The sequence below is a fragment of the Solanum tuberosum genome, unplaced genomic scaffold (genome assembly GCF_000226075.1).
Source record: "Solanum tuberosum cultivar DM 1-3 516 R44 unplaced genomic scaffold, SolTub_3.0 scf00152, whole genome shotgun sequence".
NCBI classification, from domain to species: Eukaryota; Viridiplantae; Streptophyta; class Magnoliopsida; order Solanales; family Solanaceae; genus Solanum; species Solanum tuberosum.
The window spans coordinates 416,313-430,561 of record NW_006239078.1 but is presented as its reverse complement, the minus strand read 5'-3'; the positions used below and the strand labels follow the sequence as shown (position 1 = coordinate 430,561).

At 30.3% G+C, this 14,249-nt stretch overlaps 1 protein-coding gene across 1 annotated transcript; it reads right to left on the bottom strand.

Moving 5' to 3' along the window:
- Positions 1-5,607: 5,607 nt before the first annotated feature.
- Positions 5,608-10,043, bottom strand: 35G (14-3-3 protein 1). Its single transcript, NM_001318540.1, is given in 4 exon segments — positions 5,608-5,768; positions 6,024-6,140; positions 7,578-7,700; positions 9,489-10,043. Coding segments are annotated over 4 exon segments (750 nt in total). The 5' UTR covers positions 9,978-10,043; the 3' UTR covers positions 5,608-5,747.
- Between the last annotated feature and the right edge of the window lie 4,206 nt (positions 10,044-14,249).

Here is a 14,249-nt window from a genome sequence, read left to right as displayed (position 1 = left end):
ATTATTATTTATGTGCACGGTCTGGTACAATTTTATTTTTTTTATAACTTTTACTATCACGTTATTTTATTCCTCCATACTTGTACAGTTGTACTATACTACTTGTACTACATACACTTTGAACATAAGTCCGTAAAATGCTGCACAAGGAATGGGATGAGGGTATACCTAGAGTATAATATTTATACGTATTTCAGTAGTTTTGATTCAAATCTTGTTTTTATTCAACAACTTAAATGAACGTTCGAACACATAAACTATAAACTATGACTTCGATCGTCTATGATAATATGGAGACGTGAAATGTATTTGTATCGTAAGAAATGGGGACTAGGGGAAGGACGTGTGCAACGGGGTTGTAGTTTCGGGGGTAGGGTGGAGATTTAAGGGTGGGAAGGAAACAATCAATGAAAAAATGACACTTACAAAATAGGTTTTCCAAATTTTCACGAGTTATTTTTATGATTTTTAAGAAATTTATTTTTCTAAATTAAAAAAATGTATTTTAAAATATTTTGTTCAACCAAAAACCCACTTATATGCATAACCATTCACACATTATTTGGTCAAGAAGAATAATTTTGAATTATTATGTCGATTTTATAAATGAAGCTCGTGATCCTAAATCTCCTTAATCCTATTTTTCTATTTTATATTAATTTTCAAAACTTCTATATTGAATGCTCTTAATTGATTGTATCTTATCTAATATAAGATTATGATAAATAAATACTATTTCCTCGATTTCAAATTATTTGTTGTGTTTTTATTTTACATTCTTTTAAATAAATATTTATTAGAAATTTTTAATTTTTTAAGAAAAAAAAAAGAAATTGTTTACCTTTTATTTGTATTTGAACAATCATAGCATTACTTCGTAAGTGCAATGTTTATAGTCTTCAAATATAATTACTATTAAGGGTGAAAAGGAAAAATATATATTTTATCTTGAATTTTTAAAATGATAAATAGTTTAAGATAATTATTTTTAAAAATTACGACAAATAATTTGGAAAAAAAAATAGTTTGTAAAGTAAAATATCAAGTAGCTAGGTCAAATTGGACAGTAATAAATAAAGACGATTATAAATATGCAAGTAAACATTTTTTTTTCTTTTTTCATTTTAAAAAAATGACTACTTAAGAAAAAGTTTTTTTTTTAATAGGCAGAAGTCATCGACTATTTTTATTTTTTAAGACCAAGCTTGGAGATCTTAATATTGCAAATTTGCAATTTCATTTAATGCTCAAGTAAACTATCATTCCACTTGAAAAAAATATGTTAATAAATTTGAAATTTTAGTCATGTTAACAAGTTGAACTTATTTCAGAGATTTGGCACTTTAAAAAAATAACAAGCATTTGTTATTAATGTAACTAGTATTAGTCTAATGATATTCAATTAATTATGCTCAATTAACTTTCAATTATTTAAAATAAACATTTTTTATTCATTTGCTTGTGAATATTCATAAATATATATAATTGTTAATATGCAATATTAGATTTATATGGTTAATTTACTTAGGTAATATATTTTCAAAAATAGTCTTTAACTATAACATATATCCCACATAAAAAGTTCAAACTCACAAAATTTAATTGATTAAAGGCCAACCATATTAAGTCATATATCATCATAATATAATAATAAAAAAAATTGCCAATAACTTGGAGACCAAAAATGTTATCATCACTTTATTATATATACTATGTTTTTTTTTCAAGTTGACCCACTCTACTTTAATTAATGAGGTTTAATAAAATAGGAAAAAATATTATTATGAATAAAATTATTTAAATATCTTTTTGAAGGGGTGTACAAGAACTTTGAAATACAAATAATATTTTCTTTTATTGAAAGTAGCCTAAAAAAAATAGTACAACTCATTAAATGCTCTGGGCTAAGGCTTGGTCCATTTGTAAATTTAGTGAAACTTCAAATCATTTGTAAGTGTTCATTTTCTGCAGAGTATTTTAATTAGGTACTATTCTGTTTCGTATTATTTGTCCACATTATTAAAAATTACTTATTAATTTATAAAATTAAGTTATAATTAATTTTATTTTTTTCATTTTGTGTTTAAACTGTATGTAAAAGAAAAAGTTACAACTAATTTTGATATGTACTGTTGGGGGATATCATTATTGTCGAACCCAATGTCTACATTGCATTTGCAGGTAAAAGAGTAATTGAACAAAAAAGTACTCGATGGTTCATGACAAGCAGCTGAATACTTATTCCATAAGAATTTATTCGACCTAATTGTATCACGTAATCTTTTAAAAAGCATTCTGAGTGAGTTATTTCCACGCCTCTTTTCCTTTGAATCAAAAGACAAGCAAAATCAAGTAGAGCACTAAGTTCAATTATTATTATTTTGTGTTCGTAGCAAAAAGTAGTTAGTTTATCGAAATCAAAGTAAATAAGATAATAATGGCCTTTTCTTTGGTGATAGAAGATTGAATTGTAGAAAGAATCAAAACTAAAGTTGAGGATACCTTTTCTTTTTTTTTACCTATATTCCTGGTTACGAATCAAGAAACCTTTATCACCAAGAATGAGTTTTTCCTTTCGTGAAATTAGTAAAATAAACGAATTTGATTTTGTCTTTGGTATATAATTTGAAATTTAAATATAGATAATAGAGTTTTGTATCAACAAATAATATAAGATCGAGGGAGTAAATAAAAATGTATATTTAATGACAACTTTGGAAACAAAAAAGAAAAAGGAGAAAAAAGCTAAGTCCTTTTGAGTGAGATTCTTTTAATTGTGTTTTTCCCTTAGATTTCAACATTGATTTTGTAGAATCAATGTTTTTTTTAGTGTGTATTTCCTCTAGCTTAATATGAATATAACACTTATCTTTATAAGAAGAATGTGTAAATGATTATTGGGATCCTTTGATGCTTATAAGCAATTTCTTAAACCTATTTTTATGTTGTGTAATAAAAATGAAAAAAAGTAAAAATAAATAAAAATGTGTAATATTACATAAAGCTTTTTCCATAAATGAACTACTCAGAGATTAAAGGCGAAGTTGAGATTTGAGTTTATACCTTACTAGATTCTGAATGAATTATTTATTCATAATAGATTGAACTTCTTTAAAAGAAATACAAATCCTGAGATTATTGAATTATGTCAAACTCATAAGTAGAACTGTAATTTCATCCCTGCTCGAAATGTCAATTTCACCTCCAAAAGAAAATCTTGAAAAGTTAAAATGATGATATATGATTTGTGCTTTAAAGAAAATAAAAATTCATATAATTGACCCTATCTTGTTTGAGATCAAAGCATAGTTATTATTATTATTATTAATTGTTAAAATGATTAAACTCTTTGATTAGTAAGAAAAATGAAGTATAACTTGTTAGAGGATTAACTAAATAATCAAAGACTTGTTAACTATTTTCAATATGGAAAATAACTATGTTCTTTTTTGCCTAGTTTCCAAAATAGTTTGCAACATTATAAAAATAAAGTTTTTGTAATGAAAGATCAATGCTTATAGTCTAGTAGTCGAAATCAATGGAAGTTTTTGATTGTCAAGTTATAGTAGGATTGAGCAACATTCAACAATTTATTTCTTCTAATCGTACAATAATTCTTTTTTTAAAAAGACAAAGTGGAAATAAAGCAAAAAGAAGAATATATGAAAAGGACCTAAAAACACAATAAATGGATGGATAGAAGGGAATCCAAGCTAAGAACTTTAATTGCAAAAGAGGACCATATTGCTCTTTAATAAGGTCAATGCTAAGTAGCAATTTTTTGGAGGGAGAACTAGCGGTGAATTGATAAGTATTTCTCCAATCTTAATTAAATATTTTCGAATTCAATTCTAGTTATAAAGTTATTTTTTTTATATTACCATTGTGCAAGATTGTCTGATAAAAATTATAACTAATCGAACTCTAAAATAAATACCGAACAACTAGAGGTAAATAAAATGATCAAAGTCTGATTAGGTGAAAGAGGAAATGTTGGATTATTTGGACCATGTAAATATGTATATATACTTCCACCGGTTCATACTACTTGATCCACATATCAAAAACAAGTGTTTCATTTTACTAGTCCAATTTAGAAAATCAACCGTTGTATACTTTTTTCCTTTTCGATACTTAGTATTTAATAACTACATGAAGCAACAATAGTCAGAGTCTAAAAATCATTAATAATTTAGTGAATTACATCCCTAATACAAGTTTTTTGACGAATTGTATCAGATTAATAGGGGTCAAATTATACTTGTCCAATTTAAAAAACCAACAATACGATTTGCTTTTAACTTTGTTGAAGGAACAGAAGTCTTTCTCCACATTGGTTTCAATTATTTGTTTGTTTGTGAGTTTTAGTAGAAGAAACATTTATGACTTTCTTGGAATTTGGGTTTTTTGTTTTAATTGCCCAACCAACATTTATGCAAATGGGCCTATATTGCCTTCATTCATTCTCTCTTATCAAACTTCTAATGGCCCACTTTTGCTTACATTGTCATTTTCCAATATCAATTCCCAACCCCACCAACAAAATAAAAATAAAAAAGTGTTTTTATAAAAAAAATATTCTCTTATCTTCATTTAGTATATTTTAATTTTATTAAATCAAAATATTTAAGGATCGATAGGTGGATGGATGATAACTTTACCCTTTTTCAAATATGTATTGAATTTACATAAACAGTATAATTAGTTTTATAAACCTTCTTGTTTATGTAAGGAATAGTTCATATATTTTTATTACATATTTTTTAGTTTATTTTATTTTTGGTTTTTCATCGATATTCATTTAGAGATTCGAATAATCTGAATTCACCCAAAGTAGTCTCACTCTTAACATAGTGAAGGGAATCAATTCATATATTTTTATTACACATTTTTTAGTTTATTTTATTTTTGGTTTTTCATCGATATTCATTTAGAGATTCGAATAATCTGAATTCACCCAAAGTAGTCTCACTCTTAACATAGTGAAGGGAATCAATTCATATATTTTTATTACACATTTTTTAGTTTATTTTATTTTTGGTTTTTCATCGATATTCATTTAGAGATTCGAATAATCTGAATTCACGCAAAGTAGTTTCACTCTTAACATAGTGAAGGGAATCAAACTTTTCCCCAAAAAGAGTCTCACACCATCAAAAAGTATTCATACATATTATATGTTCTTTTCACTATTACTATAATTTTTTTGCTCGCACACGCAAAGGCAGACTCTACTCCCAAGACTTTAACCCGAGACTTCTAATACAATACGATTCACTTGTTTTAGTTAATTAAAGAGAGAACTACCAAATCCACGACTATGGTAGAACATTGACCCTTCATATCTAAAGATAATGACGAAGGCTCTTATAAGAATGATATTGACATGTACAAGTCACAAGATTTTCAAATGATATTTTTAGTATATGATACACTTTTTAACTTAAAGATGACAAGATTCGAAAGTTTTGTTTTACTTTCTTAAACTTCATGTTCAGTCAAACTAAAGACGCATAAATTAAAAGGGTTTCAGACTTGGAGATACTCCAAGACATAAGAGAGAACTAAAAGGGAAGCTAGAGAAATAAAATTAAAATCATAAAAAGTATCAAACGGAAGTTTGAACAAGAAAATCATCAAAGTAAGCAGGGCATATAAAAATTACAAAAGCTATCAATTGCATAGGTAGATTTTACAGACTGTTGTTGTGACATTTGAGCTCACCCTCCTGGAGGAGCGGTATCATGTCACGCCTCGTCCATCTGCTCCTGCATTAACCAAATCATACTAACGTTATAAGCAAAACGACTATGAAACAACTAGGAGAGGAAAGGTTCCTTCTTCTAAGGGCACTCCAGGGGAAATGAGGTGAGGTTTGTAGCTAAGAGGCGTAGAGCCCGTGGCAATGAACCATGGTGTCAGGGTTTGAATCACTCCTCGTCCATAACCGGCCCAGAAGGGGTAAATATATAACATATCATGCATTAATGTAAGGGATTTTGCTAATGAAAAAAATGAAGTACCTGCATATCAGAAGTCCAGAGAGTGAGATTGTCCCTTAACAACTGCATGATAAGTGTGCTATCCTTGTAGGATTCCTCACCCAAAGTGTCCAGTTCAGCAATAGCTTCCTCAAATGCCTGTAACAAAGCAATCAATGAATCACGAATCAGCCTCAAGAGTCGAGACGACTCCTAAAATCAAATCTGGTAGTCATTTTTATATTTATATGCAAAAGAACTAAAAATGAATGAAGTGGAACCTCTTGCCGAACTGTAAAAGAAATTGTCTATGTAGAACCAACATCTATCTTTTTTAGGCAGTTGCTGGAAACACTAAAAAGGTTTATGAGCCTCAAGTCTCTGACTCACGGGATTGGAGAAACTGGTTGATTCTACCTATACTAGTAACCTATATTATGGTGCTTTAAGCAAAACAATGAATGTGTGGCATTCATTGTTGATGTAGTACTCCTTTACCACAACCACATGGTCAAAGATCTATACATTAAATTCACAAAGCCTTAATAGTTGCCACAAATTTGTGCATGAAATTTTCAAACTACTTGAACAAACACCCAAAAATGTGCTTTCATTTTTGGTTATTGAGAAGTCGTTTTTCTTTATAATCAGTAAACGGAAAAGTCATTTTTATTCTCAATTCACAACTAGACACCTAATAATAAGCATTGATTTTAGTGAATGGAGCATCTAATTCCACATAAAAGTGAGAAGTCCTTTCACTCTCATTATGAGACATTCACAGCCACCCCAGATTGAATTAGTGAATGGAGCATCTAATACTCTATGCACTATATAGTTCCAGCATACTTGGGGATCATTATGCATTTGCTAGACTTTCACCCGAATGACCCTAACTTCAAATAGTACTCCATAAACCATAAACTCTTCACATACACACTTCTGCAACACAATAGAAAACACCAGAGGATCTTTGATAATTTGCTCCATAGCTATGGAACATATCATCAAACAAATCCTTATTACGATTAGATTAAGATTATTAGATCAAGGGGGCTGGATGCTTCATCTGTCAACCAAGTGGAGCATGAATGCACAAATATAAGGATTTGAATCTCAATCAGATCAAAGCATATACTGAACAACAACTTGGTAAGACAACATGAGCAGATTTCTCCCTAGATAAGGCTTATTTACCTCCCAGTAACAAACTTTTGTTTCTTTCTTTTCTAACCAAAAGAGTTGTACCTCATATACTTTTACTATCAGACCTGACCTAGAAAATAGATGAAAGAAAAACGAAAAATTCTGAATGCATTAGCACATCAGAGTTAATATCTTCAGCTTCAGTGCTTTAATTGATTCCGATATTGCAGGAACGACTTTTGTAGCCAAGATTCTAAATGGGTATTAGCAAAATATCAAATGTAAAAATATGCGGGAATGCATGCAATGCACAGGAAAAGCTGGGGTACAAGGTATGAGCTATCATTTTAGACAGAGGGACAGTATGACACACTATCATTACTAGTGCTGCTGTGGGAGGAAGAACATAATAAACAAAACAATAGAAGGAATCAAGGAAAACAAACTAACCTGCTTAGCCATGCTGCATGCTTTTTCTGATGCATTCAGAATCTCATAGTAGAACACTGAGAAGTTGAGAGCTAACCCAAGTCGTATCGGATGTGTTGGGGCAAGCTCCGCAACAGCAATGTCCTGAAGCACAATCACAGTAAATGAATAAATAAATAACACGAGTGTTAGACAACTTTCACTTAATGCAGGTGACAGAAACAGCTCTGCTACTGGAAAATGACACAAATCAAGAAAATTCTAAATATCAGTTCATTAATGTGGGAGATGAAAGATTCATACATGGGTTCCCATGTCTGTTCAACAAAGAGAGCAGCACAGGAAGGACAGGCTGGAAAAGTTTACTTCATATTTCAGCGAGTATAAGTTGGGTCGGACACATGAAGAGACATGAAGAGGACAAGAGGTATGAATAAAAGCAACTAAAGAATAGCTATACTTAAATGATAAGCTCCATGATTTCCTTATTCAACCAAAATTATCCCTTTTACTGGCTTAAAGACTAACAGTAAAAGGTGATCTCTCCAAAAAAAATTATGACAAAGTACCTAATGGTTTTGTTTTTTCCTAACAAATAACTGAAGAACTCTGAGAATATATTTTTGCTTGTAAAACTCAAAAGATGAATTTGCTGCTGGAAAAATGTTCAAAAAGATCTGCTATGGAGTTAATGCTTGGAAATAATCAAATGTTGCAAGTGGGGCACTTGTAATATTGTCCACAAGTTGAAGAGAAGTTGATTTGGCTAAGTGGAATAGATGATAGAGTGATTCACTCATCTCAATCTCAAAGAAGCAGTAAGATATGAATCCCCTTGTGTAGGACAAAATGATATTGACATTAAGGTCATATCTTCGAAAAAGAGATGCAGTTGAGTCCTTTCTTCCTGGGAAATTGGGTGTTATAAAGAAAGCTGCTTGTTTAAGTTTTATCATTAGAAAAGGAAAGCAATGACCCCTCTTACAGATATGGTTACTGAGACAAAAGGATTTCAACTTCTTGCCAAGAATGAAAACATAATAGTAGTTGTAGACATTACAAATATATGCAACTAACCACCTAACCGTATCTGAGATTATAAACTCAAATGGAAGAACCACATGACAGACAATTGTTCAGCTCCTTGAGCAAACCACCGGGGTTTACCACGATGCCCCAAAATCAAATTAGACAAAATAGCAAGAAATTAAACTTGTGAGCCCAAATAAAGATGAACAAAATAGATCACTTTTTTATTTTTTTTGATGACCGTGGTGTCTGGGCAACAAACTAGATCACTTGACTCTCAGTTTTATTCCACCACTCACACATCCCAAGTTATCAGTCGAGTTTCAGGTTGTAATGTTGTATACTCACTAATGCACTCTCTCTACAGGCACTGAAATCTAAAAGGAAAATTCTGCTTATACATGGCGTATGCACTGACGGGACCATGTAAGTTCACCACAGTTGACTTTACTTCCCCTCAACCATAGTCAACCCAAAAGGCATAAAATTTCAACCTAGTAAAGTCTACTCCACTGTTAAAGCTTTGAACTTTCAAGTTGTATGAAGACTAATACACTTTCCCATCAATTTAATATTCCAAATTAGAAAAACAACACAAACTACCAATACTTGCACATCCATATTACAAAAAGTCAAAATCAAACTGCTTAAAGTTTGAATCTTCAAGCTACTCGCAAACTCAATTTTCCATCACTATTCAAAATACTCGAAGTTCAAACAACAATTTACTTCCAATTGTTTCAATCACTAATACACAAAGACAACAGTAAATAACAAGATCAGGTTTATGTAGATTAAACTTTGAATTAAGAGCAAAAAGGACATTCCGGTGCACTAAATTAACCTCATGATCACGTGGCAACAACTTTACCAGTTACGTCGAACAATTAATAATAAATATACCTGAGCAGCTTTGTAGGCAAGCATAGTATCCTCAGCAGCTTCCTTACGTTCATTTCCAACTTTGAATTCAGCTAAATAACGATAATAATCCCCTTTCATCTTCAAATAAAACACCTTCGATTCGCCAGCAGAAGCTGAAGGAATCAAATACTGATCCAAAATCTTCAGAATTCCAGCACAAACATCACTAAGCTCAGATTCAACTTTAGATCTGTAATCCTTCACTAGAACCACATGCTCATCGTTCTTCCTACCTTCCTCCTTCTGCTCAATTGACGACACAATCCTCCACGCTGCTCGAAGTGAGCCGATAACGTTCTTATACGCCACCGAAAGGAGGTTTCGCTCTTCCACCGTCAGCTCCGATGAACCCGACCCGATTACGAGCTTGTCCATGAACTTCACCATCTCCTCATATCGTTCGGCTTGCTCAGCTAGCTTCGCTAAGTACAAACACTGCTCTCTGGTTAAATTTTCAGGCAAGGCCATCGTCGATCGCCGGTAATTTCCGCCGGAGAAATTTTTCCCTTTTTTCCTTTTGGTGTTTTGAAGTTTTTCCTTTATTTCGCTTTTTCGAACGTTTCGAAGAGAGGATTTTATAGTAGGAAGGAAGTGTATTTTTTTGTAACGCCCACTCGCGAGTGTAAGCTCCACTTGTGCACTCGCCACAAGGACGATCGACGTCTTTGGAGTGATCTCGTAGTTCCTTGCACGTAGATATAATGGAGTCGATCTATGCATCTTAAAACTAATACCAATCTTTCCTAACCACGATATATAGTTTTCGTACTTTGATGAGGCATTGAGATTCTATCACAAGTCATAACTGTTGAAGGGATATTTATCTTTATCCGATCAATTACGTAAAGCCATGATAATAACAAAATTGAGAAACAATATAAAAGAAAAAAAGATAATTTTTTTATTGGATTAGTATTAATTAGTGATTCCGAGTATGCGTTAGAAGAAAAGAGTGTGATGTGCACGTAGGGGAGAAGCGCGTGGGGGAAGAGAGGTGTTGAGGTGTGATTGGTTAATAAAATATGAGACTGAGGATAGAGCTTAAAGGTGAGAAGGATGAGAGTCAGATTCCACTAGCCTTCCTTTTCTCTAATTTTGGAGTTGGAATTAAAAACAAAAACAAAAAAAAAATAGAAATAAAGTGTTAAAATAATTTAAAAAGTTTGTTCTATTCTCATATATTTTCTATTGATATAAACAATAAATATAATAGTAGCTTCAAATTTAAAAATAAAATAAAATGTGTACTTATACATGGGAGGAGGCTTCATTCTTTCCATTTTCCTTTTTTATATATTTTATTTAGTTATTCATTAAATAACAATCGGTTCATATTTTTTAAGTTTGATCATTGATAAGGTTTAAAGAAAGGTGAGTCATTGATACATAATCAATTTAAAAAAAACAATGTTAGTAGCTAGACTGTTAATCTTTTGGAGTAGCTTAACTCTAAGAAAGAGATTACAATCGCCGACAAGAATAAAACATGTTGTATCGCATAACATGAATTCTTTAAGATTAGTTGAATAGGCTGACAGACAACAAACAATGTTGAGCAATGTTTCTGGCTCTACCCTAACTTCTCATTCCTTTCTCTCCGAAGCTTTGATCGTATCGAACGTCTATTTTTAAAGCAATCGGGGATGGGTACTAATGCATCCAAGCACATAACGCGCATTTAGTAGGGTCCAAGATTGCTTTTCCGAATGGAATAGCATTGATCTTTGCTTCTACAAGACATAATTCAAACATATCTAATGAATTATTAAGATAAAAATAGAATTTGAATCAAAATTATTGAGTTCGATTGAGTTCATAGTCAATACTCTAACTCTGCCATGTTTGCAATATATGTAAATAGTTTTTCCTTCCTACTAGTTCCTATAGTAAATTTATTTGATGAACTGCTTATAAATTTTTTGTTTTATAATTATTGATACTGAATTTCTTAAAAATACATGAACCATCAAATAATTCATCAGGAAATGACTAGCTATTGTCATTGAATATGTCAACTTCACGTTTTTTGTGTTTTTTTTTGCATTTTAGAGAATGGAAAATAATTATTAAAAAAGTAAGTAATAGCCAAAGTACACAACATGCACATATTAAATCATTTTGAAATTTATACTTATCAAAGCGCATATATATAATTTATGTTTACTCATCAAACACTATAAAAGATATGTGAGATTATCACTTACTATCGATGGAGAACGTTTTCCTACCTCCAAACACCTTTAGAATCTCAATTAAATATCTTATAATTAATGATAGTATTTGATAGTGTACTTGTTTTGCGATTTGATCAATAGAGGGTTCAAATCGAAAAATCACATTGATAGATATAAAGATATAATATGTCCTATTAAAAGATGATTTCATACCTAAAACTCGAACTATCCATCATTTCTTTATACTTGTCAATAAAGTTTGTTAGACGGTTAAAAGAGCCAAAAATAAATATTAAAAACACCTAATAATAAATTTATGAAAACTAGTAGAATCATATCACATGACTAATGAGTTGTTTCAAATTCATCATTTGTTGTTTCCTTGTTGGAATTTATGGTGTTTTGTCTGTTTTTCACAATTGTCAGGTTTGTGTTGTTGTAGCATTAGACATGCATTTCCATTTTAGTTCAGAGTTTACACATGCATGATGTTTTTTAAGTAATAAATAAGTTATGTTTCATGTAGTAATATATTTTTTATATTATCAAATTAAAATGGTGCCTCTTGATTAATTCTATAAAATATGTCATTTCTCATCAACAACAAATATCGAGTAACTCTAAAATCACTAGACTACACCTTTGAATTTACCATTAGATTAAATTAATTTGCACAAATGCATAAATTTACATGTCAAGTTAAAATTTGCTTTTCCTTCTGATATTCGATAAATTCATCGTGGTCTAATTTTGCACTGTTTCTTGTTATTTGTTATACTTTATATTGTCCCCTTTTTTAATATGGGGATTTGTTGCACTGAAGTCGGGGTCCTTCGATAACAACTTCTCTACCTCCACAAGATAGTGATAAGATCTACCTATATTCTATATACCCTCCACATACCTCATTTGTAGGCCTTCATTGGATATATTGTTGTTGTTATCGTCATTATGGTCCGATTAAATTTAAATTCACAAACAAAAACTTGATTAGACAAAATGAAGTGTTAATTATATCTAATGTTGCGAGTAGATTTGATGACAAAGAGACAAAGCTGAGTTAATACATGTTTAAGCAGTCACGTGAGTAGGCACGTGGACAGTGGCTTTTGAATCTCAAGTTTGAGACAAAAGATAAATGATGAAGAAATCTCTCAAGTGTAAATAATGAATCCACGTTAACTTAATATATATATTTTTGTTTAATATTACATTTATATGTGTATTAAAATATCTACTAAATATTTAAGATCATAAAACATATTTTGTTTTTTGTCCTTCGTTAGACCTTGTTATCTTCCGGCTTAACAAAGTTTTGAGATCGAGCTTTTTCTTTGTGCCATCTTCTTTATAGAAGTCACTGGCCAAATTTATCATGATGTTCGAATTCTATGATAGAGAACCTGCATAAAAAATACTTTTATAAAAATATATGTTTAACATTCCATCATACCAAATATATATGATCTTATTCTATTGGGTATATAGGATATTAAAAGTTATTTGAAAAAAAGAAAGTAAAAGTTATCGACCTTTTATCTCACACATTTATCCAAAAGCAAATATAGTTTACTGATTTCACCAAATGCTTTTATGCCTTTAACAAAAATTGTATAAGTTTATAGTTATGTCAATGATGGCTTAAGCGATCTATTGAACCTAATGAATTTCATAATCTTTATATAATAAGGTGAAATGTATAAATTTTTATTTTCGACATTGCTATTTAACTTATTTTCTTATGTTTTTTTGCATGTGTAGTTACTTCGAGTTAACTTTAGGTAAAAACATATGAACTTCAGCTATACAAAACTTCAAACAATGTATATAAAGTTTGATTTTATCAAAATCAACCAAATATCGTATATCTAAAGTGGTATATGTGTAAAAACAATAATAAATGAATGTAGATTAATGACCTGATCAAAACAAACTACCTCATGAAATCCAATTGCATCACAAGGATTCAAATAAAAAAAGGTTCTTTCGTATACTTATATTAGCTATTGTTATTTCTTTCTTGATTTGATAGTTTACGCTATTACATGAATTATATCTATGTATGTAAATACTTTGAAAATATTTTCTTGTTAATATGTAAGAAGTCCAATAGGCATATCTTGTATTGATACGAAAATGATATTCACAATAACCAAAAAAAATAAAAAATCATGAGTAAACATCGAGTTTCTAGTATTTCTTAGTAAAGCAACAACATCAAACAACACATTCCGTGTAATTTCACAATAATAATAAAAATAACATATTTAATATAATCCCACACATAAAATCTAGGGTTCATTTAGTTGGGAACAAATTATTTTGAAACTATTTCTATCATGTATATGAAATAACTTATCTCATTTCTAAGGCATGAAGGGTGGGATAAATAATCGCATGACTGTCTAATACCTCTAACCAAACGCAAGATGAAATAGTTCTGTATTTTATGTTGAGATTATTATACGTTATATCTTACACTAAGCGATTCCTAAAAAATATGATAATAGACGCAAATATAAATCAATTATTTTCGACAGAGTCTCAACTAAATAAAACAAAAAGA